The sequence below is a fragment of the Sardina pilchardus genome, chromosome 23, assembly GCF_963854185.1.
Source record: "Sardina pilchardus chromosome 23, fSarPil1.1, whole genome shotgun sequence".
Classification (NCBI taxonomy): Eukaryota; Metazoa; Chordata; class Actinopteri; order Clupeiformes; family Clupeidae; genus Sardina; species Sardina pilchardus.
The window spans coordinates 28,311,753-28,337,142 of NC_085016.1; the positions used below are offsets into that span (position 1 = coordinate 28,311,753).

A 25,390-nucleotide genomic window follows, 5' to 3' on the forward strand; every position below is an offset into this window, starting at 1 on the left:
CTGCCGCAGCTTATAGCTGTCAAGTGCGTCTTCGCTATGAGCTGGAACTAATTTAGCGTTCAACAGATGTCCATTAATAGGACGGCGTACAGTTTTTCGGCAGGTGTACAAAGCCGACTCCCGTCTCTGAACTGCTAGGTGCGCAGTCGGAGAGGACAACCACACCTCCGGATGATGCTCCTGTCACGGATCAATCTCACCCTGGCCCTCATCCTCCTGAGTCCAGTCAGCATTCTCCGCTTGTGGTGGTATGTCATGCTCTGTTGTTGATCAGACATTTCATATGTTTCATATCATAGACCATATTAGTCGTATTGTTCATGTTGATTTGAACGTTTACAAGTATAATGGCGGCCGGGGGCAACATGCCAGAACATCATGACAACGTAAACAAAGTTAGTAAATGTTTTGTGGTGTGACAAGCAGAGATGGGGGACTCGAGTCTAGTGACTTGACTCGAGTCAGACTTAAGTCGCCAGATTGAGGACTTGTGACTTGCTTGATCAACAGTGAGAAAAGACTTGACTTGACTTGGACTTGCTACTCATGACTTGAGACTTGACTTAGACTTGCATGCAATGACTCGACAAGTCATTGCTGTCTTGGTTAATTGGTGAATAATAATAATAAAAACTATTTTCGATCGGATATTTCCTGTTGCATGTGGGCGAACCTGGCAACCTCTCTACTAGGTGCTAGGTGACGCGCCCGCCATCTACAGTAAAGCGGTCGGGGTTTAGAAGATGGAAGCTGTTACCAGTTCCCAAAATAATAACATTTGGATTTAAAGACTATTCAACTCAACAGAAGAAACGATTCGCCGAGTGCAAGGTGTGCAGCGCAAAAATATCCGACACATCCAGCACCACGTCAAATTGTATCCGCCATTTCCGACTAGGCTACACAAGAAAAGTAAGAAATGTCTCTAGCTAATTTCACATTATTTTTTAATCTAACGTTAGCTGGCAGCTAACATCCCATCTCCATCAGTCAAACGTGACAAGAGCCTACTATTTGCATCACATTAAGTTTTATCATGTTGACTTAGTTTCACATTGATCCCGCCTATCAAATAGGCTAACAGACAATTTGACTGAAATACGGTATCTGAAAATCACTCAGAGTGCGCAAACCTCCTCCAAGCGAACACATCACCTCCTCTTGCATCCATCCAAACTTTTTGAGTTATCTTGCGAACAAACAAACATATACAGACAAACCAACAAACCCCGATAAAAACATAACCTCATTGGTGGAGATAAAAACTTCTAAACGGTCTTTGTCCCGACGCACATAATTGTTGCATTCTCGATAATGTCGAGGGGAAGCTGAGACAAATCATGCATGACTGCAAGTAGGCCTAGACTATTTCTTTGCGTTGGATGACAGTAGGCTACAGATGTGATGGATGTTACATCACATCTGTACTCTCATCATGGACGTTAGGAAATGTCTATACATTCTTAAAAATGGAGTGGGAGCATACAGTAAATGCATTGAATATGAGGCTATGCTGCACTAACTGGTTTTCAGTATTGTGCTATCATTAAATGATGATTTATGTGAGCCCTTTCCACTAAAATTAATAATTTTCACTCATGTGGCTGTGAAATACTTGTATTTGTCGTTAGGGAATGTATAGGCCTATTAAAAATGCATGTGAGCATGTCACACATGAGATGTATATACAGTATGTAATATACATTTAATTCTTATTCAGAATTATTTTGTAGCTTCTCTCATGTCTGATGTGCGAAAGTGCGCAGCCGCATTTGGCCCTCTGATGGTGATGATAAAAAACTGTGGCCCTCTTAGTCATGAAAGTTGCCCATCCCATCTACCACATCAATGTAGCTGTTAGTTTGTTAGCGCTAGCTGCTTTTATTTTTGTTAAATCATTAAGTACAACAGCCAAACAACATGCACAAACCCTATTACTGTAAATGTATGTATACGTATATGAGAGATGTATGACATAAATGAGAAATGGGCCACTTTCAAGAGTAAATCGTAGTATATAACATAGAAGTGTCTGCATTTCATTTCCGTATGGTATTTATTAATGGAATATTATGCAATGAAAACATGAGCTGCTGTTCCCATGATAAACTACCGTGTTGAGTACTCTGTCTGGTAATTTGGTACATCAGGCCCTGTAGTCGTTCCTAGTAATTCTGATCCTGCTGGTCCTAGTGAGCATTTATAATTATTCTTTAGCCTTATATCCCCTTCTTCTATTTGTTAGCCCTTTTGTGCAAAGGAGGGCTACATAAAACTTAGGCTGCCGTCTTCAAGTTTTTAGACGGTTGTCTTCCAGCTTATCATATGACTTGACTTGTGACTTGCTTGACCTAAGCTATGACTTGACTTGACTTGACTCGACCTAAGCTATGACTTGACTTGACTTGACTCGACTCTCACAAAAACGACTTGGGACTTGCTTGAGACTTGAAGGTTAAGACTTGAGACTTACTTGAGACTTGCATATGTGTGACTTACTCCCATCTCTGGTGACAAGTAGCATTAACCGCAGCTTTGATCGCTCCAAAAACTCTGCTGGTGGGCTGTGGGGTGGGTAGCTCACCTATGGAAATGGCAAAATTTATGGCTCTAGGTTCAGGATCTACAAGTTTGAATGCAACGAAGAGAACAGGTTTGGTCAGAGGGGCTGAGAGAGAGCGGGAGGGAGAGAGAGAGAGTGAGAGAGGAAGAGTGAGAGATGGAGAGAGTGACTAATGACTAATTCTAGTGAAGGAAAATGAGAAACACAAGAAGGGTCCAATTGACAAAGGCCAACAGACTGGGTGTAGGCTGTTGTTAATGAGCCTGGCCCAGATGTGGCCCATATCTTCCATGTCTCAGTTTGCCATGGATCTGTCACAGTCTGATCCACACCATTGTGAGGTGTTTTCTGGTAGAGGTCCCTAGGCCATGTGTGTGTGTGTGTGTGTGTGTGTGTGTGTGTGTGTGTGTGTGTGTGTCATCGTAAAACATAACTCGTCCAGATGACAGCTCAGAGAATTCCTCAGAGAAGCATGCTCCGTCACCTCTAGGTGCAGCCCAGCAAGCCCAACAAGCCCCTTTTGGCACAGGCTGAGTAAGTGCCCTGAATGGGACTCAGCTCTCACTGGCTTTCATTTGCATACTATCAAACATGTCAGCGTTTGTATTAGGTTTGGCCGTTGATAGAGCCTGGGGCTCTTATGACAACACTTGGAAGCATGTCAACTTGACACACATTAAAGGGAATTATTATAAGACTGTCAAAATTATTTCCTGATACCTGATTATATGCTAGCTTGCGTAATATTGCAGGCTTGCATCTACAAGTTTGTGACCTTACCTGCAAGGAACCACATCCATACTGAAGTCATTACCCACACACCACAGCAGAAACTGTAGAGTTGTAGAGTTAGTCTGAACAGACTTGCATGTGATCAGATCTCAGTTATTATCGGAGAATAATTACAGGATTACAATGTGTTTATTTACTGTTTGTAATTTGTGTTAAAGAGAGATAAACTAAATCTGTGTAAGTTGGGCAAAATAATATGATTTATATTACTATGAGTTTTATGCGCATCAACACAACAGAAATCCTTTCTCCATTAAACTGCAGCCACTGACTCCTTTAACTCTTATTTACATGTCATACCGTAATTTCCTGACTATTAACTGCGGCTCTTCAGCTATGCAGTTAATATAGTGTTAATATGGTTTTGTTTATTTTAACTTGCATAAAACACTGTCCTGCGGCTTATACACAATGCGGCTTAAATGCGGGAAATTACTGTATGAGGTATTTCCTTTTGTTATCATGGCATCTAAAGTGACAGCATCTGCATCTGTATCAAAGGTGCAACAGGTATCATTGCACAATATGACCAGAACAGAGAATATAGTGGGTGGGATTGTCAATGAATGAGCTACTTATTGCCTATAGTATAAATTCACTTACAGGTAGGGGGAGTTGTAGATTGAAAGTACAGTATGCAGTCATAATACTCTTGGCAAAAATCTGTTTAGAGACCTGGAAAAAGGCAGGTACAGCAATAGCAATTAGATTAGTGAGACAGGTCTCTCACAATCCTGAGAACTGTATGCACATTGTTTACATCTTGTCCATCCGGATCGTATAACTGCATTAACATTGCTAAATTTGTAGTTATGACTGTCTAATAGCAGTCATGTTTTCAAAGTAGTTAAAATGCAAGCAAGACATAACTTATCCCTGAAATCAGACATGATTTTGCACCGTTCCAAGATAAGCAAGTTTAGTTTACCCTTAATACACTATAAAAACACTGTCTGCAACCATGCATGTTACAGTAGAATTAAAAAGCTTGCTGTCACAGTTTGTGGTCATAGCTTTAGATCCACATTGTAAAAAAGGATTAACACAGTCAACATAACCCACTCAAGTCATGCTTTGACTGAGTTAAATTACGTGAAAATGTGATGCCAAATGTACCTGTAAAAAACACTAAGTGAAAGCGACAAGATGGGATGAGTTATATGATTCAGCTAATCGTTTTTTTACAGTGCATTTTAGGCTTGTTAGCTCGAGTTCATATCAGGACATTTGTGGGACATGTGTGTAAAACTGAAACATCTGGATTCTTGTTGATAGTTTGAGAGTGCAGGGGTCACCTTAGCTTGAATATTCAGCTGGTCAAACTGGCATTTCTGTTCACCATGTGTCTAGGCTACTCTCATGATTACTTGAAAAGGTCTCAGCACAATTCCACTTAACTACACAATTCTGTTCAGAATTATGTTATCACATAGACAGACAAGGACGTCTTGAGAATGAGAATGTGATTTTGGACTATCTACATATCTTACATTTTCATATTTTGTAGATACACATTTAGAATCCTGTCCGCATTCAAGGTGCGGAGGGGGCACTTTCTGGACAACACAATGCGTCCATATCTAGACGTAGACATCAGACATTAGTGCTGCAAGGTGGAGAGAAAGGTTTATTGTGGTTGTTTCCAGGTCTTGAGTCACAAGAATTAGTATACAAAAACACATCATCAGTGCAGCCTGACTCGTAGCAGGTTTTCGTCAAAAGCCACCCAGCGTGAGCTCAATTATTTTTTTCACAAATGTTAAAGCGATAACGTGAGCCGTGATTAGCCCTGCTATTGTGCTAATACTAATAATAAGGCCATACTAAATGGGCTGCTAGCCCTCTATGGCATGGCATTGCATTGCCCTCAGGCAACAACCCACTCTTTTGGTCATTACACAGGGCCTTTCAATTGCATTTGAATGTTATTTAGATACAATGATACAAGACACAATAAAATGATGGGTAGAAGTGGGTGTGGCCTTTGACCAGGGGGTGGAGCAATCCTATCAGGGAAAAAAACACTGCGTGGATCAAAGTGGCAACAATAGGTAAGAATAAATGTTTAAACTGAAATAGCTTTGTATATGTATATATATATATATATATATATATACACGTATATATATATATATATATATATATAATTATGTACATGCGCATAAATATGAAATATGTAATTCTCCTTCAGGGGTGTTTTATTGAATTAAGCCCACAACATCTCCAGAAGGCTCAATAGTGGTATCTGGCATCCCAGACCGTGTCCCTTCCACACTCATGGATTCTCTGCCAACAAATATCAGACAATTCATTGGTCACTCCTCTTCATTTATGTAGACATTTATGATCTGAACAGAAATGTAACCAGACAAACTACAAGCCCTTGATGTGGGCACCTGACAAATACCAACAAACTCATCAGTCTATCCTCTGCATTGCTGTGGCCATTTAGAATCTTATCAGCAACATATACAGTACAAACAAATACTGTAGCAAAATCTTGATGAGGACACCAACAAGTACAAGCAGATTATTTGGCCATCACTCTTCGTTGCTGTGCTTGTTTATGATCCGATCAGCAACATACCTAACCGACACACAAGCCAAGAGATACTAATGAACTTGTGTTTATTTTTCTATAAACAATCAGTAAATAAAAAAGTAGAAGTTAACTTTTTGCATAGCTTGCTTTTTTGTCCTAATTCCACTACACAACTACATAGAGTAAACCTTGGCGTTTTAGTGCCCTTATAGCCCATTGTTGTCCTGAGGCAACAAAACGATTTCTGCTTTGGGGGAGCGGGGGTGTTACATTTTATGATTGACATGTCAACAGGGACCCCCAAGCTCTCTAAAGGTGAGGCAAAATAGAATTCACGCCATAGAGGGCTATAGGGATTCTCTCAAACAAAAACCACAGCATGCTCGCTTGATCACTCACTCACTCACTCACTCACTCACTGACTCACTTACTCACTCTCGAGTAGTTTTCCGTCCAAACCTCAGTACTTTAGCAAACAATACACACTTTGATAACAGAGGTTCGATTCATAGAGGTTGGGTGACTGTCTGTTTTGGCTGCAGGTCCAAGAACAGTGTGCATGTCTCTCTCTGCGCAGTACAGTTCAAGGTGAACTGCAGCAGTACTGATGCAGAGTTAAGTCATTGTTTCACTGCAGTTCCCCCCAGTTCAGCAGGACAGATGACTAAAGAGGGGGCTAGCTAATGTTGGCTCCTGGGACAACTCCACCTCAGTCAGCAGTGCTGTGTGTGTGCACTCATGCTGGGTCCTGGAGGGTGTGTGTGTGTGTGAGTGTGGGTGGGTGTGGGTGGTATGTTTGTGAATGTTGGTGTTTGTGTGTATGCTCTTTTGGCCTGGTGTGTGTGTGTGTGTGTGTGTGTGTGTGTGTGTGTGTGTGTGTGTGTGTGTGTGTGTGTGTGTGTGTGTGTGTGTGTGTGTGTGTGTGTGTGTTGTGTGTACTATATGTGCTCTTGGGAGGGCTCCTCCTCTGTGTGCGGTGCTGACGTCAGTTGTTGTCTTCTCCCAGGAGCTAGGGGAGAGATGATGTGTGTGTGTGTATGTGTGTGTGTGTGTGTGTGTGTGTGTGTGTGTGTGTGTGTGTGTGTGTGTGTGTGTGTTTGTGTGTGTGTGTGTGTGTGTGTGTGTGTGTGTGTGTGTGTGTGTTTGTGTGTGTGTGTGTGTGTGTGTTTGTGTGTGTGTGTGTGTGTGTGTGTGTGTGTGTGTGTGTGTGTGTGTCTGTGTGTGTGTGTATGTGTCTGTGTGTGTGTGTGTGTGTGTGTGTGTGTGTGTGTGTGTGTGTGTGTGTGTGTGTGTGTGTGTGTGGAGTGCCATGATGACATCAGTATGATTTTGGCCATCATCTGACTACAGCTGTCCAGTCACCTGATGTAGCAGGAAAATCCATTTCTGATCTGTTGGGCTGATTGTTTGGGTGTGTGTTTGTGTGTGTGTGTGTGTGTGTGTGTGTGTGTGTGTGTGTGTGTGTGTGTACTGTATGATGACCACTTTTCATTTGACACAGGCGGTGACCTCTCTGTAAATCTCTGTCCTTATCTGAATGTCTTTCTCCTCCCCTGTTTTTCTTACCCCCCTTGATATATTTTTCTCCGTCTCAGATTCTAATTCAAAGACGGGATTGCCCATGTGGTTTCAACGGTGCCAAAGAAATCAGCCCTGAACAATGAAAGACATATCATATGTTTTATTTCACTCCATTCTTCCTTTTTCTTTCTTGTTCCTCTCACTCACTCTCTCCTCTTTTCTCTATCTCTCCATTTGTTTTGGTCTGTCTATCTCTCTTTTCCGCTCTCTCTTTGATTTGTCTTGATCTGCTTCTCTCTCTCGCTCTTTCTCTCTCTCGCTCTTTCTCTCTCTCTCCTTGTATCATGCACAGTCAATGTCAAAGCATATTAATTTATTCCAAGGGAAATCGGTTTGCAGTTGAGTTCATGTAAATACCATACATATAGTAACACCTAAGTAATAACCGACAACAACAGCACAGAGTTTAAAGTGGAACAATCAGAGATCTTTCTCTCTCTCTCTCTCTCTCCCTCTCTCTCCCTCTCTCAGGGTGTTGGGTAGCCCTTTGGTCATGGACCACAACAGCATCTGCAGGAAGACCAGGCGTCTGGGGGGCAAGCACGCCGAGCTGTGCCAATCTCAGCCGGAGATTGTGCAGGAGGTGGTCAAGGGCGCCCGCATGGGCATGCGTGAGTGCCAGCATCAGTTTCACCAGCACCGGTGGAACTGCACCAACCACAGCAAGAGCCTGGCCAAGATCCTACAGCAAGGTGAGGGCTACAGCAACACAGAGAAGGATAGTGAAGGCAGAAAAGCACATCACACCAGTAAAGGACTCACACTGCTGATTGTTTTTTTTTAATTGTTATTGTTTACCTCCGCCAAGGAGGTATATGTTTTCATCGGGGACCGGCGTTTGTCTGTCTGTCTGTCTGTCTGTTTGTTTGTTTGTCCGTCTGTTAGCAAGATAACTAAAAAAGTTATGGCTGAATTTCGCTGAAATGTTCAGCGGATGTCAGGCATGACCAAAGGAAGAAACGATTACATTTTGGGAGCGATTCGTAATTCTGTCGGGATTCTGGAGCCGTTTATGTATTTAGCTTAGTGGTGACAACCTAGGAAGAAGAAGGCAGGCGGAGGTAGCTGCGCTCTCTGAGTGCTTTTCTAGTTACCCCCGCCAAGGAGGTTACGTTTTTATCGGGGACCGGCGTATGTTTGTTTGTTTGTTTGTCTGTCTGTTAGCAAGATAACTCAAAAAGTAATGGATGGATTTCGATGAAATTTTCAGGGAAGGTCAGACATGACCCAAGGAAGAAACGGTTAAATGGAAAATGGTTAAATGATTAATTTGGGAGTGATCCATAACACCGTCGGGATTCCGGAGCCGTTTATGTGTTTCGCTTAGTGGTGTAATGGCATGGTATGGCCACGTGGTGGCGATCGGAATAGTTTAGGTTCAAATGTATGACAACCTATATAAAGAACAATACAGGCGGAGGTCTGCGCTCTCTGAGTGCTTTTCTAGTTATTATTGCCTTTGATGGTAATTAAGCATGATTGTTGATTGGCTGCGGTGAGATATCCCCTATGTTAGGATTTTAACATCTCACCTTTATTTGACAAGAAACATGAATTGAGATGAAAGAAATGGATGAAATTACATGTCAAGCATATTCTGGCAATGATGCATTTACATGTATTATCGTTTTATATTTTATTTTTTTCCATGTGACTATAGAAGACATAGAAGTAGACATGAGCTGTCTGGTCATTTCACATTCACTCACTCACTCACTCACTCACTCACTCACTCACTCACAGGCTCGTTTCCATTCGCGCGTTCGAAGTAAAACCTAAGGAGGCTGGAACTTGTCCAGGAACCTGCTCTCAGGTGGTCCTACCACCGGTATCGTTATAAACATTGGACAATAATATCTGCCATAAAACACGTCCGATACTGTATGGCGCTGTGTCCACCTTACCGTGACCACAGAATTCCTAGTTTGCCCACCGTTTGCCCTCTTAAAGTATTTTACCACTGCACCACTGATCAACAATGTTCAACCATCTTTGTCTGTGTCACCACTGCCAGTGGACCTGGTGTTTTCTTGAGTCCTGCACATCTGCACCATGTGAGGAGTCAGCCAAACTCCTGGTCTCAAACACACACGCACGCACGCACGCACGCACGCACACACACACACACACACACACACACACACTCATGCACACACAGCTCCCTCCACACTGCCTCACTCACTCACACGTTACCACACTTTCAGGAACATAATCCAGTATAATTCCCAGAAAAAGAATTTTCTTTGGAACTCACAGAGCAGGCCTTGCTGACACGATGACTTAGCGTGCGGGGGGTGGGGGTGGTGGTTTTGGTGTGTGTGTGTGTGTGTGTGTGTGTTTGTGTGTGTGTGTCGGGGGCGGGGGGTGTTGAAGGGGGAGTCCGGGTGGCCCCCGTACTCCCGACTTACTCAGAGCTTAGTCAGGTCCTCCTCATCAGGGATACTGGGATACTCGCCAGCGCCCCCTCAGGTCATAGTAAGGCACACAGAGCTGGCGGAAGGTAGCACAGCCATGCTGAAAAGGTGAGGACAGAGTGTGCAGGCCTGCGATCACACACAGACTGCGGATGCACTCAGCACACACTGGGAGTGTAAAAGAGCTGAGAAGGTATGTAGTACCACAACCTGCCACAGAGAGGAGCTCTTCGGGAGAGAAGGTTTACAGTATATGGGTGGGTTTCAAAAAAATAAGAATATCGTGGAAATGTTAAGTAGGTTTTTCCGCCCTAATTTTTTTCAAAAACTGAATATTTCATATATTCTAGATTCATCAGATAAAAAATAATCTAACACATTTCAAGTCATTGTTAGTTTTAATCTTGATGATTACAGCTGGTAATTAGTATCACAATTGGTATCTCAAAATATTACAATAAGAGGTTATAATACAGAAATGTCAACCTTTTGAAAATAAATGAACTAGTCTGACTAATCTGAAATAATGAATTTATATCCTCAATCGTTGGTCGGGTTGCTTTTGCACAAATGACTGCATCGATGTGGTGCTATATGGGGGCATGCAGCTGTGGCAATACTGAGGTGGTGGGGAAGCCCAGGTAACTCTGATAGTGGCCTTCAGGTTGTCTGTATTGTTGGGTCTGCTGTTTCTTATTTTCCTCTTGACAATACCCCATAGATTCTCTATGGAGTCCAAGTCAGACGAGTTGTCTGGCCAATCAAGCAAACAAATTGCTAGCAGTTTGGGCACTGTGTGCAGGTGCAAGGTGCAAGTCCTGCTGGGAAAGGGTATCAACATCTCCTTGAAGCTGGTCAGCAGATGGAAATATGAAGTTCTCTTAACTCTCCTGATGGAAGGCTGCATTAACTCTAGACTTGATAAAACACAGTGGACCAATACCAGTAGATGACATGGCACCCCAAATCATCACTGACTGTGGAAACATCAAACTGGATTTAAAGCAACTTGGATTGGATTTGTGCTACTTGTAGACCATTAGACATGTCTGTGTGTTGTGGATCTTGATGCAGACTCCAGCCTCAGTCCACTCCATGTGAAGTTCCAAGTTCTTGAATCAAGTTTGCTGGACAACTCTCTCAAGGCTGCTGTCACCCCTTTTGATTTTCCAACCACACTTTTCCCTTCCAGTCATCTTTCCACGAGTATGCTTTCATACAGCACTCTGTGAGCGCTCCTTACCCTCCTTGTGGAAGGTGTCAGTGAGTTGAAAGGCTCAGGACACCAACATTTCTCTATTATAACCTCTTCATTCTGATATTCTGAGATGCTCATTTTGGTTTTAATGAGCTGTAAGTTGTAATCATCAAGATTAAAACAAAAAAAAAATGACTTGAAGTATTTCACATATCTAATGAATCTAGAATATATGAAAGATCCATTTTTTAAAAAAAAATAAACTAGGCAAAAAAAAAATAGTTTTCCACAATATTCTACAACTAGATTTCTATCTAGTTGTCTAGCTATTTTGCCCCTGTGAGTGTAACGTCTCAACCAACTTTTGGTCATAGTGCAACAGGAAAACAAATCTATTCTGTTCTTTCTGTTCTATTCTAGTTAAATGAGCTACTTTCAAAGGTAGGTAGAAAATGGAAACAATCATGGGAATTTTCAACATGCAAAGTCACTTCAAATGCTGAAATCAATGCACTTCCCACTAGGAAAAAGATATACACTGAAGCATTGACAAACGTTTACATGTAAAAAAATATGAAAGTCTTGGACTCAGTTTCTGCTCATCCATCTCATGTCACACAGTGACCATAATTACAGCTCAACACTACCACTCTGCTGCTCTCAGCTACAGCCATATTGTAGGCATAATGAGGGACAAACAGTAGAATACTACAATTACAGATCATGGCAAACACATTCTTACAGGCCATGCGCCTTGATTAGTGGCACACCCTAAGACTGTTGTGGTGTGTGTGTGTGTGTGTGTGTGTGTGTGTGTGTGTGTGTGTGTGTGTGTGTGTGTGTGTGTGTCTGTGTCTGTGTCTGTGTCTGTGTCTGTGTGTGTTTGTATGTTTGTTTGTGCCTGTCTGTGTGTGTGTGTGGTGTCTCCAGAGCACATCTGTCTTCAATGTTTGGTGTTTATCAGGCGGCTGCTGAAGCACTTATGCCTCAGCCTGACTGTGCTGATTTCTCAATGTGTATGTGAGTATGTGTGCATAATCATGCACTTACTGATACCCGTACACGTACTGGTAAGCTAAGAGAAAGAGACTTTGAGAATGACACTGGATCATTGTCTTTAGTGGCATTAGTACCTTAAGCCAGGTGCTCCAGGTGCAGGTGACTGAGCAGCATACAGTAAAAAGCAGCTCATGTGCAGTAGCTCTCCTAAGCCTCCTCTCAAAGACGGATCCCCCTCTCTCTCTCAGACAAGCCTAGACAGCGTCAGACAGACATGTGGGGAATGTGCCCCCTTAAGGGGTCGAATTAGAGACATTTATCATTAATACATTTTCACGCCAAGCCTGCTGAAATAAGTATTGAACGCATCTTAAGGAAATTTCGCTGAGTATATTTCCAATTAAGCTATTCACATGAAATATTCACCAGACATCAGTATTACTGTAATTCAGGAAATCCACACATACAGTTTAAAGAAATCCAAACATTAAAGTCCATAAATAAAGTTATGTGTAATAAAGTGAAATGAGGAAAAGAAAAGTATTGAACACGCTAAGAAAAGCAAGGCTAGGAACCACTTGAAATCTGTAAATGAATGTAAAATGTAAACAAAATGTGGACACAGAGATGCGTTTAAAAACGATGAAGTTCTGTTGTTTTCACGGCAAGTTGTGTTATCCCTATCTGGACACAAGTTCTTTTCAACAAATTCATTTAAAGAGTGTACCTCATTTCTGTATTAAATTAATATCAGCTGGGTAAGTACATATTGACGAGCTATAAACAAGTTTTTTATTACCAAGGTGCCAAGAAACATCTGATGATGGGTAAAAGCAAAGAGCTTTCCAAAGACCTTCGTAACCTTATTGCTGCAAAACATTTCAATAGAATTGGTTACAGATGTATTTCAAAACCTCAGAATCTTCCAGTATCATTGGGATCATTATCTGCAATGGAAGGAACATCACTGCATCATCATCCGGCCACACACAACGCCAAGATTTAAAAACTATTTAACAGGACATTTGGGACATTTAACACATGACATACACAAATACAGTACAAGGGCAATAACATTTAGCACAAATCATCCAAAAATCAGAAAATCACAGATAATTTAAAATAACCAATCCACTTTTAAAAAAAAAGGTTTGATACTCTATTGCCATAAAAATCCTTAACCTAATGTCTGAAAGACCCTCTGGTATTTACAATTTTGAGAGAAAGCAGCAGATTATTCCACAACAAGATATGTGTACAGAAAAAAGCTCTTCCAGCTGCATTCTTGACACTTTACAAGAACAGACATTGGCCCTAGTATTGTGATTATGCTGTGTATTTTTTATTGTTATTTGGGAGCAGAGCCATTCATGACATTATACATATGATTCAACTTTAGCTGTTCCACTCATTTATTGGCAGTAGTCCTACCCTTTTGAAAGCAATATAAGGATGACCTTATTTCGCATTACTTGAAGTCTATTTTTAAGATTAATAATCCACAATATAGTCAGGTAGAACCCCAGGATAGGTGTGACATAAGGTACTAATGCAATTTTTTTGCATAATCTGATAGTTTAGGGGGTGTAGACTCAGAATCTGACGGGTGCCACTCCGGCACCCTTGAGCATTTTCCTTAAAATTACATCATCTGCCACACCCCTTTTTGATCATAGAAAGTCGTCTGAATATACATTAACATATAAACCCATCATGTATGGTATCAAATTAAAGCTCTTCTCATGCAGGAATCAGCTTTGACCATCAAAAAGATGAAAAAAATTGTTTTAATGACATAATCTGCCACGCCCCCTTTTGTTGACCATAAAAAAATAACTAGATTCACATTACTGTATAAAACCCATCATGTATGGTATCAAATCACAAACACAAATCAATGATGTCAATTTAAAAAATGCTAAAAATTATCCCTCCAGATAACATAATAACTGTAAAATCTGGTACGGTCATACCGCTGAAATGGTAGGCTGAGCAACAAATTGTATCAACCCTCACCAATTAATCAAATAGACAAAGTTAATACTTTATCACAGATTTTTGAAAGCAACTATATCAAGAACATGTTGCCAGGCTGGCCTTGTACACATCACAAACATCAAATGTCTCCTCCAAAGAACATTCATTCAATCAGACATTTCTCCCTCGCTGTCATCAGTATCCTCCACTGAAAGTCGAATTTTTATTTGCACACTGCTCATCACCTTTGCAATGGATCCCTGAAGCAGATGACCACCTCGTGACCCAAAGAGAGAGCCATTAAGAGACCAGGAAGGGCAGTACATCTGCTACACATGTGGAGAGTCCGGTCACACCAGTCAACAGTCATGGCCAAGTCACCCGGCAAAGACATGCTCCAGGAGAGGCAGACAGTGCACAGAATACTCCACCAGAGAGCAAACCAAGGCCCCCTGGTTAATCGATGGTCAGGAGTGGGCTGGCAGACTGTATTGACACTGAAGTCGACCAGTTCCTGAAACAAAATGCATTTGGTCACTGCTGGACTGTTGACCTGATGATCTCTGGAGTGAAGACAAGCTGCCTTTGGGACACTGGGTTTGAGGTCACCACCATCAAAGAGTCTCACTTTAGAGAACACTTTGGGGAGGAACAGCTAAAGTCCACCCATTGGGTGGAGCCAATGGACTGAACATGCCGGTCCTTGGTTGTCTTGAAGCAGATGTCGAGTGTTTTGGAACCACTCTTTAGTGGCGGTGCATCTTCATACTGAGAGACACCCATCTGGATGTTGCAAAGATGTAAAAATGGGCTCCCTGGCATTATGGGGATGAACATCATCAAAGATCTAGTGACCTCTCTGCTGGGTGTGGATGCAATGAGGATGAAAAGGCTGCTCCACCAGAGGCAAGTGTCCGTCGTTTGTTGGCAGTGTTGACAGTGAGAAGGTGATTGAAGGCTGGTGCCTTCAACAGTGGAATGCCATTCCTGGTGGAAGCCACTCCAAAGATCAGCATCCAGAAGGGGCTTCTGGTTGCCAACACACTTGGAAAGGCAGCAGGTGGAAAAGTCCCTGTCAGGGTTATGAACACCAGTGAGAAGGCCATAAAACTAATGCCCAGGGCCAGGGTAGCTGTGGTGTCCAAGTCACAGAAGATCTGTCCAAAAGAGGTGGTGGGGTTTGATGCATGTTGAACAGTGTCCACGCTACCGAAGATGGACACCAATGTATGCCTCTTCCAGTACAGGTAGCTGCAGGAGAGCTTAACTCGGCACAGCATGTAAAGCTTAGTGCACTGTTGAAAAGCTACGGGGATGTCTTCTCAAGCCACGACAATGACTATGGCTACACAACTACAGTGACACATGACATAACATATAAACTGATGACACCCACCCGATCAAAAGTTCAAGCGACATGTACAGGACATAGTGGGGCAAAGAGAGTAGCAGCCCCTGGGCATCGCCAGTGGTCATTGTGCGAAAAAAAGACGGGAGTGTGCGCTTTTGCTGTGACTACAGAAGGCTGAACATGGTCATGTGCAAAGATGCATACCCACTTCCACGGATAGAGGAGGCGCTTCATGCACTAGGCAAGGCACAGCTGTTCCCCACTTTGGACCTGACATGGGTTACTTTCAAGTGACTATGAGTGACCAGGATAGAGAGAAGACAGCTGTCTTTACCCCGTTTGGTGTCTATTCTTAAAGCATTCAAAAAATGATAGGAAGAAAAATATTGTTTTCTGTAATTCTGGGGGGGAATCCAAGGACAGTCATAATTAATGTGCTTAACTACCTGGGAAGTACCTCACAACATTGCTGTCAAATTCAGTGACAGATTCACAGGAAATTATAACTAACATGCTAAACTAGGGTGCATCAGACTTGCTATAATATTCACAATAAAATGAATTACTATTGAATGATTGTATTCCTGTATGTATTAGGCCAGGGGCTCTTAACCTTTTCAACCTTGAGGCCCCATTTGTTATAGTAGAAAGTGGCCCGGGGCCCATTTAATATTCATCATTCACATCCAAAAAGCCACGTTTTTGTATTTATTGGTAGACATTTCACAAGTGCAATATCATTACGTTACGTTAACGGTATTTGTTTTTAGACATGGCTGGATTCACTTAATGGTAGCTTTCTGGCGATGAACTTCTGTCATCCATTCATTCTAACGTGTTGGGCAAGTCTCCCCTTTAGTGAAATGTGTAGTGTCAGAATCCCAGCAGTTTTGTAAGGATTCTTGTGAGTGCATAGGTATAACGACAATGTGCTAACGTAGCTAGCAGCATTTGCAGTACATATCCTCGATACGGATATACCCACAAGGTGAATGGAATTAAGTCTCATGCATCTGATGTCTTCATTTGATAATCTACCCAGTATAGCCCTGTGGTTAAGAATCACTGTATTAGGCTAAATGGCAGTTCCATCATTTATTCAATTTAATACCAAATATGACATGATTTAAAGTCAGCTATTATGCGGCAAAAAGGAACGTAATCTGACCTTAAAGGTCACTTTGCAAATGGTATTTTGTTCTCTGAAGGGACCTGAACTATTTTTTTCCATCTTTTTGATGGTCAAAGCTGATTCCTGCATGAGAAGAGCTTTAATTTGATACCATACATGATGGGTTTATATGTTAATGTATATTTAGACGACTTTCTATGATTAAAATGACATCATCTGCCACACCCCTTTTTTAAGAAAATGCTCAAGGGTGCCGGAGCGGCACCCATCAGATTCTGAAAGGACACCCCCTAAACTATCAATTTATGCAAAAAAATTGCATTAGTACCTTATGTCACACTTATGCCCAAATTCCACAAAGTTCTACCTGACTTAATAATGACTGCTCTAATGTTAACTGTAGGGATGTCATTGAAAACAAGAGAACAGGCCGCACTATGCATAAGCAATCACCATTTATTCACACAGACGCGTTTCGGCGCTCTGCCTTCCTCAGTGTGTCAGTGAGTCTTCCACACACTGAGGAAGGCAGAGCGCCGAAACGCGTCTGTGTGAATAAATGGTGATTGCTTATGCATAGTGCGGCCTGTTCTCTTGTTTTGAATGATAGTCTATACTTTGGTCAGCACTCTAAAAAAGTTATAAGTCTTGAGTGAAGCCTGCTCCTACCTTTACGAACTGTAGGGATGTAACACTTTTCTGAGACACTGATTCAGTGCCATTACATGTGACCTTTAATGGACTCAGTTTTACCCAGATGTATTGAGAGCCTGTTGTCTATGAGCCACTTGAAATAAAAGGGGGTCCAGGATTGATCCTTGGGGCACCCCACTAGTACTATCCTGAGGATCTGAAATGGTCCCCTCAACATCCCAAACTTGAGTTCTTCCAATGAGGTATGAAGTGAACCATTTTAAAAAAAAAAAAAAAAAAAAACAGTTTACAAATGGTGGCCCATAATCTACCTGACACACTCAGCAACTTATCAACCAGACGGGCAACTGTTGTAAAAAAAAAGGTATTAAAATGGCAATTTGCTATTAGTCTAAAATCATCTTGTCCTCAATGACTAGTCCAATGTTACCGGACTTAGATTTGGATTTTCCTCTGGAGCTCATATCAGTGAGAACTTTTAGCTTTTTGAGCTGATGCGAGTTTGCAGTAATAGCATCAGCATACAATTCAGACTTTTCTGTACCTTGTATCTAGCCGGATTACCATGTATTTATCATAGTCACAAAACAAAGCTGACCCCTTAAACTTTCTAAACCATTTATCACGCTGTCTAATGAGATCCAGAATGTCAGAAGTTATCTAAATGTCACTTCTCCGTTTAATTCTGGTTTTCCTTCATTGGTGCAACATTATCAAGGGCAAGTGCTGTTTGAACAAAGTCCAAACCTCATCAACATCATTGCCTCCTAAAACATCTGACCAATCCCGCCCTGAAAGCCTGTCTTTAAACTTTTCAGCTGTGTAATGTTTTGTGCATCTGTTTTGTGCATCAAAGTTACCAGTCTTCCATAGTGATTTAAATACCTTGCATGCAAAAAGTGACATTATGAACTCTGAAAGCAATATCCTAACTTTATTTATGGGCTAAAATGTTTTGATTTCTTTATATGTGTGGATTTCAGTTAATACTAATGTAGTGAAAATGTCATGCCTGTAGCCTCATTGGAAATACACTACAGTTCAAAAGTCACTTAGAATTAATTCATTATTAATGTTGTAAATGACTGTTGTAGAAATAAATGGCTGATCTTTAATACAATATCTACATTATCTAAACATTGGAGAACCCTTTTGTAATTATGTAGGCACATCATGTAATCTGAAAACTGCTGTCCTTACTAAAAAAACAAGGCAACTGATCTCAGCTGCATGGTATTCTGTCTATAATGGAGTGGAATGGAAATGTCTTAGTGACCCCAAACTTTTGAACATCAGTGTATACTTACTGAAAGAAAATATGCAGATTCAACACTTATTTCCCCTGCTGTAGATAGATAGATAGGAAAGGAGAGGAGAGGAGAGGAGCATGGGTGGAGAGATTGACCCTAAGGGTGTTGTCCAAGGTCTACCATGTGAATATGTGTGTGTGTGTGTGTGTGTGTGTGTGTTTACGCCTGTGTGTGTGGGGGGTCGGTGACTGGCTGGTGTCTCCAGAGCACATCTGTCTTCAATGTTTGGTGTTTATCAGGCGGCTGCTGAAGCACGTATGCCTCAGCCTGACTGGGCTGATTTCTGAATCTGTGATTGATGATATTGCGTCGCTGGTTGCTGGCTGCTGATTGCTACCAGAGATCAGTGAAGCTCTGCTCACAGGCACAACAGGCTCCAGAGAGGCGAGACAGACACAGTGACATCCCATGAGTCACTTTTCCCGGTAGCACAGATGAAACTGTAGAGACATCCTATTTTTAAGCCATTGACCATCTGGTTTGTGTTTGCATTCCTTGCGCCTTTGCCTACAGTGCCCTCTAAAGGTCAAGGTGTTAAGCAGCAGTCAGTATAAATCACTGTTGAATCAGAGCAGATCACATAACATCACTAGTCCTGAGACAAAAAAAACAGAATGTTTTGTCTGGACACTTGACTTAAAGGGACACTTTTAGCATTAAAGGAGAATTCCGGTGTGATATTGACTTAAAGTGTGTTGAAACATGATACCGAGTGTGAGCGTTTGTCTCAGTGCTGATCTCGACCTGCCCCCTGCACTCAGAAATCTGCCGCTCATTAGCCGATGCTAGCAACAGGTTTTCAATTAGAATGCCTCGGCATCGGGTTAGCCATGCAAATAAATTACTGTTTTACACCATTTATGAGGCTCAAAGTAGCTCCACACTTTATTGATAGACTTCTGAGGGCCCTGACATTTAAAACGAGACATCGAGAACTTTGACAAAGCACTGCTAGTTTACTTACATGACTGTTTATTCAGGCAGTCACTTCCGAAAGTTTTCCGTTCGCCACCATCTTGAATTTAGTCACGTGACTGATTCGTGACTAGTTCACGTCAGAGCCCCTTTAGGGAGAGCCGGTCCACTTCCTATTAACTCCATTGTACCGGATTGTTCCTGCAATCTGTTGAAATTCCGCTAGGGGCGCTGCCGAGCAAGTGATAAATGAATTGTGGTCTATGGAGCTAAGCGGCTAAAACTCGTTTTTTTCATAGTTGACAACTTCATTTCTTAATGTACATTGTCGTAGTAGCTACCTGAGTATAGGTTTTCCACTGGAAATGAAATAAAAAGTCACTCATGTCCTTTCTGCTTTTCATAGGATGGGCCGCTTTCCGCGTAACATGCTAGCATTTAGCTCATGGATGCTGATTGGTCAGCGAGAAATCGCGACCGATTACGACGACCGTCGTGAAGCTGAACCTTCTTTTAGGTCTATGGCCGTAAAGTGGTTCGCTTTTGTGTCACGTGACATGAAAACTTTAAAAGGGTTTTTAGGAATAACAACACATATTGAAAATTGCATTGGTCAGCTAATTGTCAAGTCAAGTTATCCTGCATCGCATGCATTAATGCAATTTCAGGAGAAAAAATTATATAAAGACAAATGTGGTATTGGGGGGTTCAGCTCCATTGCTACCCATTCATTCATCACTTGCTCGCGATCGCCCTCTAGTTGCAGTACCTTGCGGAAGTATTTAGCAAGTGGTCCTTCTCCCCTTATTAGACATTCTCTGTTCACGTCTTGAATTTAGTCACGTGACGAGCCGGAGCAGAACTATAGCTGTCACCGAATGGTTACTGGTCTTCAACGATCTTCTATAGCAACTTTCGCAATGAAATTCAAATTCTGTTGTGTTATATTAGGCACACACGGTTGTGAGGTATCTGAAAAAGTACTTCCGGGATTTCGAAAATCATCATAAAAGATGACAGAAGCTGTATTTCGCTGCTAAACTTGCTATAGAAGATCGTTGAAGACCAGTAACCACTCGGTATGCTGCACATTTTTAAAAACGAACGTTTAGGGGTGTTTTAAGGACAGAGTAGTCCATGCACAACGTAGCAATGTTAACGCCATACAGAGCTCCATTCTAAAGCTGCCAAATTCCACAAACAGGCTCAATCGTCGAGATTGTGGTGTCAAACACTCGTTTTCATGCTAGGCAATACAGAAAACGGGCTTAAAGTGTAAAATACCGAAATATTCCTTTAAGCTTTGTATCTTTAGAAAACCAGTCATGTTTTTGAATGGTCGTCCATCATTCCATCAGTTTGCCTTGAGATCGGAGAAATACTGATTTCAATGTTGGACTTCCTGCTTTCAATGATGTAAAAATCATAATTTTGCATCATTGAAAGCAGGAAGTCCTATTCATGGGTTTCATTGAAATCCGTGTTTCTCCCATCTCAAGGCAAACTGAGGAAATGATGCATGACCATTCAAAAACATGACTGGTTTTCTAAAGATACAAATCTTAATGCTAATCAGTGAAGTGTCCCTTTAATGCTGCAAATATTTTTCATTTTATATACCGTAAATGTTTAGGCCCTCAGGTCTTCATCTCTTTAATCATCACCATCATCATCATCATCGTCAATGTGATCGTCTATGATCCTCATCCCCGTCCTCCTCCTCATGTTTTTGTTCTCCCGCTGCAGACATCCGTGAGGCGGCGTTTGTGTACGCCATCACGGCGGCGGGCGTGGTCCACGCGGTGACCCAGGCCTGCAGTATGGGCGACCTGCTCCAGTGCGGCTGCATCTCCAGCCGCGGCCCCCCCGCTGCGGACCACCAGACGACGACACCGCTGACCCCTGCTCTGACCCAAGAGGGGCCCTGGGAGTGGGGCGGCTGCGGGGACGATGTGGAGTTCGGCTATCAGATGTCCAGGCAGTTCACCGACTCCAGGAGGAAGAGGGGCAAGAGCGACATCAGGACTCTGATTGACCTGCACAACAACGAGGCAGGACGGCTGGTACGGCTCAGTCTTGGGATCAGAATAGAGGCTGAAGTAGTCATGTAACTATTGCCAGTGTAGACCATCCTCTAGCTCACTGGGTATACCTACACACACACACACACACACACACACACACACACACACACACACACACACACACACACACACACACACACACACACACACACACACACACACACACATTCAAAATGACAATGGGGAGCCATTTCTGTGATAACATGACATACAGTAGACATACATAACATGACATACAGTAGATGAGTTTCTGTATACACGTATACAATATGGCTTCAAATGGTTCCATATACTGTACAAGAAGCTTCAAATGGTTCCATATACAAGAAGCTTCAAAAAGCTTCACATACAAGTAGCTTCAAAATTGGCTTCAAATGTTCAGGCCAGATATGTTTGTGATCAGGGCATTGTTAGAGCATGAGTTAATATGTTACGTAACAGCGTTGTGAGGCGTTTGCCGGAATAGCATGACACAAACGTACATTTCAGAGACATTCCTGTGTGGTGGCTGTAGGTGGATTCCCAGACACACGGGTCTAAAGTTGGGTAGAAAATCATTTTTACAGTGTGGAGTGAGATCAGTGTGTTGCAGTGTGATTTGTGTTGGACCCGACACGGTCTGCACACTCATCACTGGCCATAATAAATTACCTACTTCCCCTATGCTCACCTCAAATTACCGTCTCAGGCACACACACACACACACACACACACACACACATACACACACACTAACCATAAACCTGCTGACACGCAGGCAGACACATACGCATAAACACATGGATACATACACACACGCACACACATGCACACCCAAGTGCTGACCTGCAAATGCATGCACTCTCACATGCACACACACGACCAAGATGCACGTGTGCGCACATATTCGGAAGTGTGCACATGTGCACACTCACACACACACTTGCTCACATATGCATGTGCACACTCTCTCTCTCTCTCACACACACACACACACACACACACACACACACACACACACACACAGAGATCAGATGAGATCAGCTAGCAGCTCAGCTGTAAAGCATTTTAATTAAAATGTGTTGGGAGATATGGGGGGCTCATCTATCAGAGGATCATTAGCACTAAGGTATATCTGGCCCATCTCCGGCCCCCTGCTCTCCTCTCCTCCCCTCTCCTCCCTTCTCCTCCCCTCCCCTCTCCTGTCCTCCCCTCTCTCCCCTCTCTCCTGCACGTCTTCTCTGGGAACCGCTGAGTGAAGAGTGGAGTGAGGGGGAGTGAGGGAGAGAGAGTCGTGGGAGGAGGAGTGTTGAAGTGGAAAGATGAGGAGATGAGGGTATTACTGTAAGAATGGAGGGATAGAGAGATAATGAATGAAAGGAGAGATTTAGAGAGGAGCTAGAGCCATAAATTATTTTGGTATTTCTTATCTTTCTTGTCTGTGTGTGTGTGTGTTTGTGTGTGTGTGTGTGTGTGTGAGAGAGAGAGAGAGAGAGAAAGTGAGCCTCTTCATATCACTATGTATCACATGCGTATGTGCCTCTATGTGTATCTGAGTGTACACCATGCCTATGTTTATTTAGTCCATATGCATTTTTGTATGCATATTGAATATGCATTAAATGTGTGTGTGTGTGTGTGTGTGTTGTCAGGCGGTCAGCAGCTTCATGCGTGTGGAGTGTAAGTGCCATGGCCTGTCAGGCTCGTGCACGCTGCGGAGCTGCTGGAGGAAGATACCTCTCTTCCGCCAGACGGGCGATTGGCTGCTGGAGCGCTTCAAGGCCGCCGTGCAGGTGATGGGCAGCAACGACGGCAAATCCCTGATCCCGCTCCGCCCGGGGGCCCCGCCCATCCAGCCCCATGACCTCATCTTCTCCGCCGAGTCACCTGACTTCTGCCTGGCCAATCGGAGGCTGGGGTCGGAGGGCACGCAGGGCCGCGTGTGCAACGGGACGTCCAGCGCCGGTCCAGCGGCGTCCGAGGGTCCGGGGGCGTGCGAGTCCCTGTGCTGCGGGCGGGGTCACCGCGAGCACACGCTGGTGTACGAGGAGAACTGCGGCTGCAGCTTCCACTGGTGCTGTGTGGTCCAGTGTCAGAGGTGCTCGGTGCGCCGAGACGTCAGCTTGTGTCTCTGAGAGGACGCGCCAACAGCAGGGACGCCTCAAACTAGCCAGCGCCTCACAGCAGGGGCAAGGCTGTTCCTCCTGAAAAAATGTGGACCCTGTTGAGCTGCATGGAGAACTGAAGCTATTGCATCCTGGGACATGGGAAGAGGAGTTGCATAGGCTGCCTTATATGTCCTCCAGGCGTTGACATCATGTGTGCTCTACCACTGATTGCATTGCCTTACCCTTTTGGTTGGGCAGTTGAACCAAAGCATTTAGGTCTTACCTTGGAGGAAAAGTGCCTTGTTTTTACAGGCAAATAAAATTAAACATGGAGTACTCACAAGTCCAATGGTGGAATCTGTTCGCTAGCCAATCAGATATGGACTGAAGAAGAAAGGAATCTCCACATAAACCTCAAGCTCACCTCCCTGGGAAGGGAAGAAAAAAAAGATGGTTTGGATTGTTGCAAAGTCCGTTGAAATCATGTCAGTATAAACAACATGGCACAAGATGCTCTCAGGACCCGGAGAGACTAGCGCTACTACTGCCAATAAGGCTTTTAAGGGTTATGTTTAGAGCAAAGGACTGCTGAGATGGCAACCCTGCCATCATGCAGTGAAGCAAAATTAAGTTCATAAAAGGCACAGTTTCTGGGAACTGAAGAGAACACACACACACACACACACACACACACACACACACACACACACACACACACACACACACACACACAGTCTTAATCTTTTTCTGGCTTCGCAAAGCAACACGTTAATGAATGTAATGAACTGAAGGGACATTCCTGATGTCTCATTTAGAACAAGACGCCAACTTCCTGAATGTAAGAGTCCTTCAGGCTCTGGTGCCGCCTGTCTTCTCTGTTGGCACCCATGGAAAACAGCCTTGGCTTTATCAGGGTTGAGTTGTGTTACCAAAGAACATATTGGTCAGGATGAAGGAGGTGAATTTCTACATTTGGGAATGTTGCTGTTCCTTTCGACAGCATAGTTTTCTTTTCTTTTTTTTACGTCATAAAGATCTTTTGGTGTGGCCTGTGTACTTATATGGGTGTAAAGATGTTTTGTGTGGCTGACATGATGACAAATATATCAAGATCACATCAGCTGTTACTTTCTTGCTGCAGCCACTCCCCATCTTCCCTAAAATATCTTCTGAAAAAATAAACAGAAATTTGGCCTCTATACTGCGGCGGACGAGCCTGGCCCATGCAACTCCATGTGGAATGCTGCAGCCTGCTGTTCAGTTGAGTGTGGTGCAGCAAAGAGGGCAGAAACAATCCTTTCTCTCTTAAACTGTGATGCCGTTCATGTTGACATCACATCCAAGTACAGTATTTGCAAGTGGGAAAGTGGAATTGCTGTTGCATTACCTCTGTTTTTGTTCTGATGCCTTTATGATTTATTCAGCATATATTGCTTAAAAAGCCCAGATATATGACTAGGTCCACATGCCACCATTTTATGTATATCTTGAGTGGATGAATGGTCTTCTCAACAGATGGTTCATGTGTTGCAGAAGGCAACCCTTGAATTTTAGAGTAAATGTTGCAGGAGAGGTGCAGTCACGATTTGGACCACTAGGTGGAGAAATGTTATTGTGAGAAGCACAAGGGACACAGGCACCTTTCCCCTACATAAGTTTCAATATGTATCAAATGTTGTTGAAGAAGCTGCTTTTGATTTGTCAATCAGTGACTTATGGAATTAATCTTTTATTATTTTTTTATATGAAAGACTATTCAAGACCTTGTTTACAACACATCTTTCTTGCATG

The 25,390-nt window shown here is 42.8% G+C and overlaps 1 protein-coding gene across 1 annotated transcript; it reads left to right on the plus strand.

The window, feature by feature from the left end:
* On the plus strand, positions 1-23,646 carry LOC134071364 (protein Wnt-6-like). Its single transcript, XM_062528041.1, has 4 exons — positions 1-248; positions 7,950-8,170; positions 21,175-21,491; positions 23,144-23,646. Exons 1-4 carry the CDS (start codon positions 172-174, stop codon positions 23,624-23,626), a joined length of 1,098 nt encoding a protein of 365 aa, XP_062384025.1. The 5' UTR covers positions 1-171; the 3' UTR covers positions 23,627-23,646.
* The last annotated feature ends 1,744 nt before the right edge of the window (positions 23,647-25,390 follow it).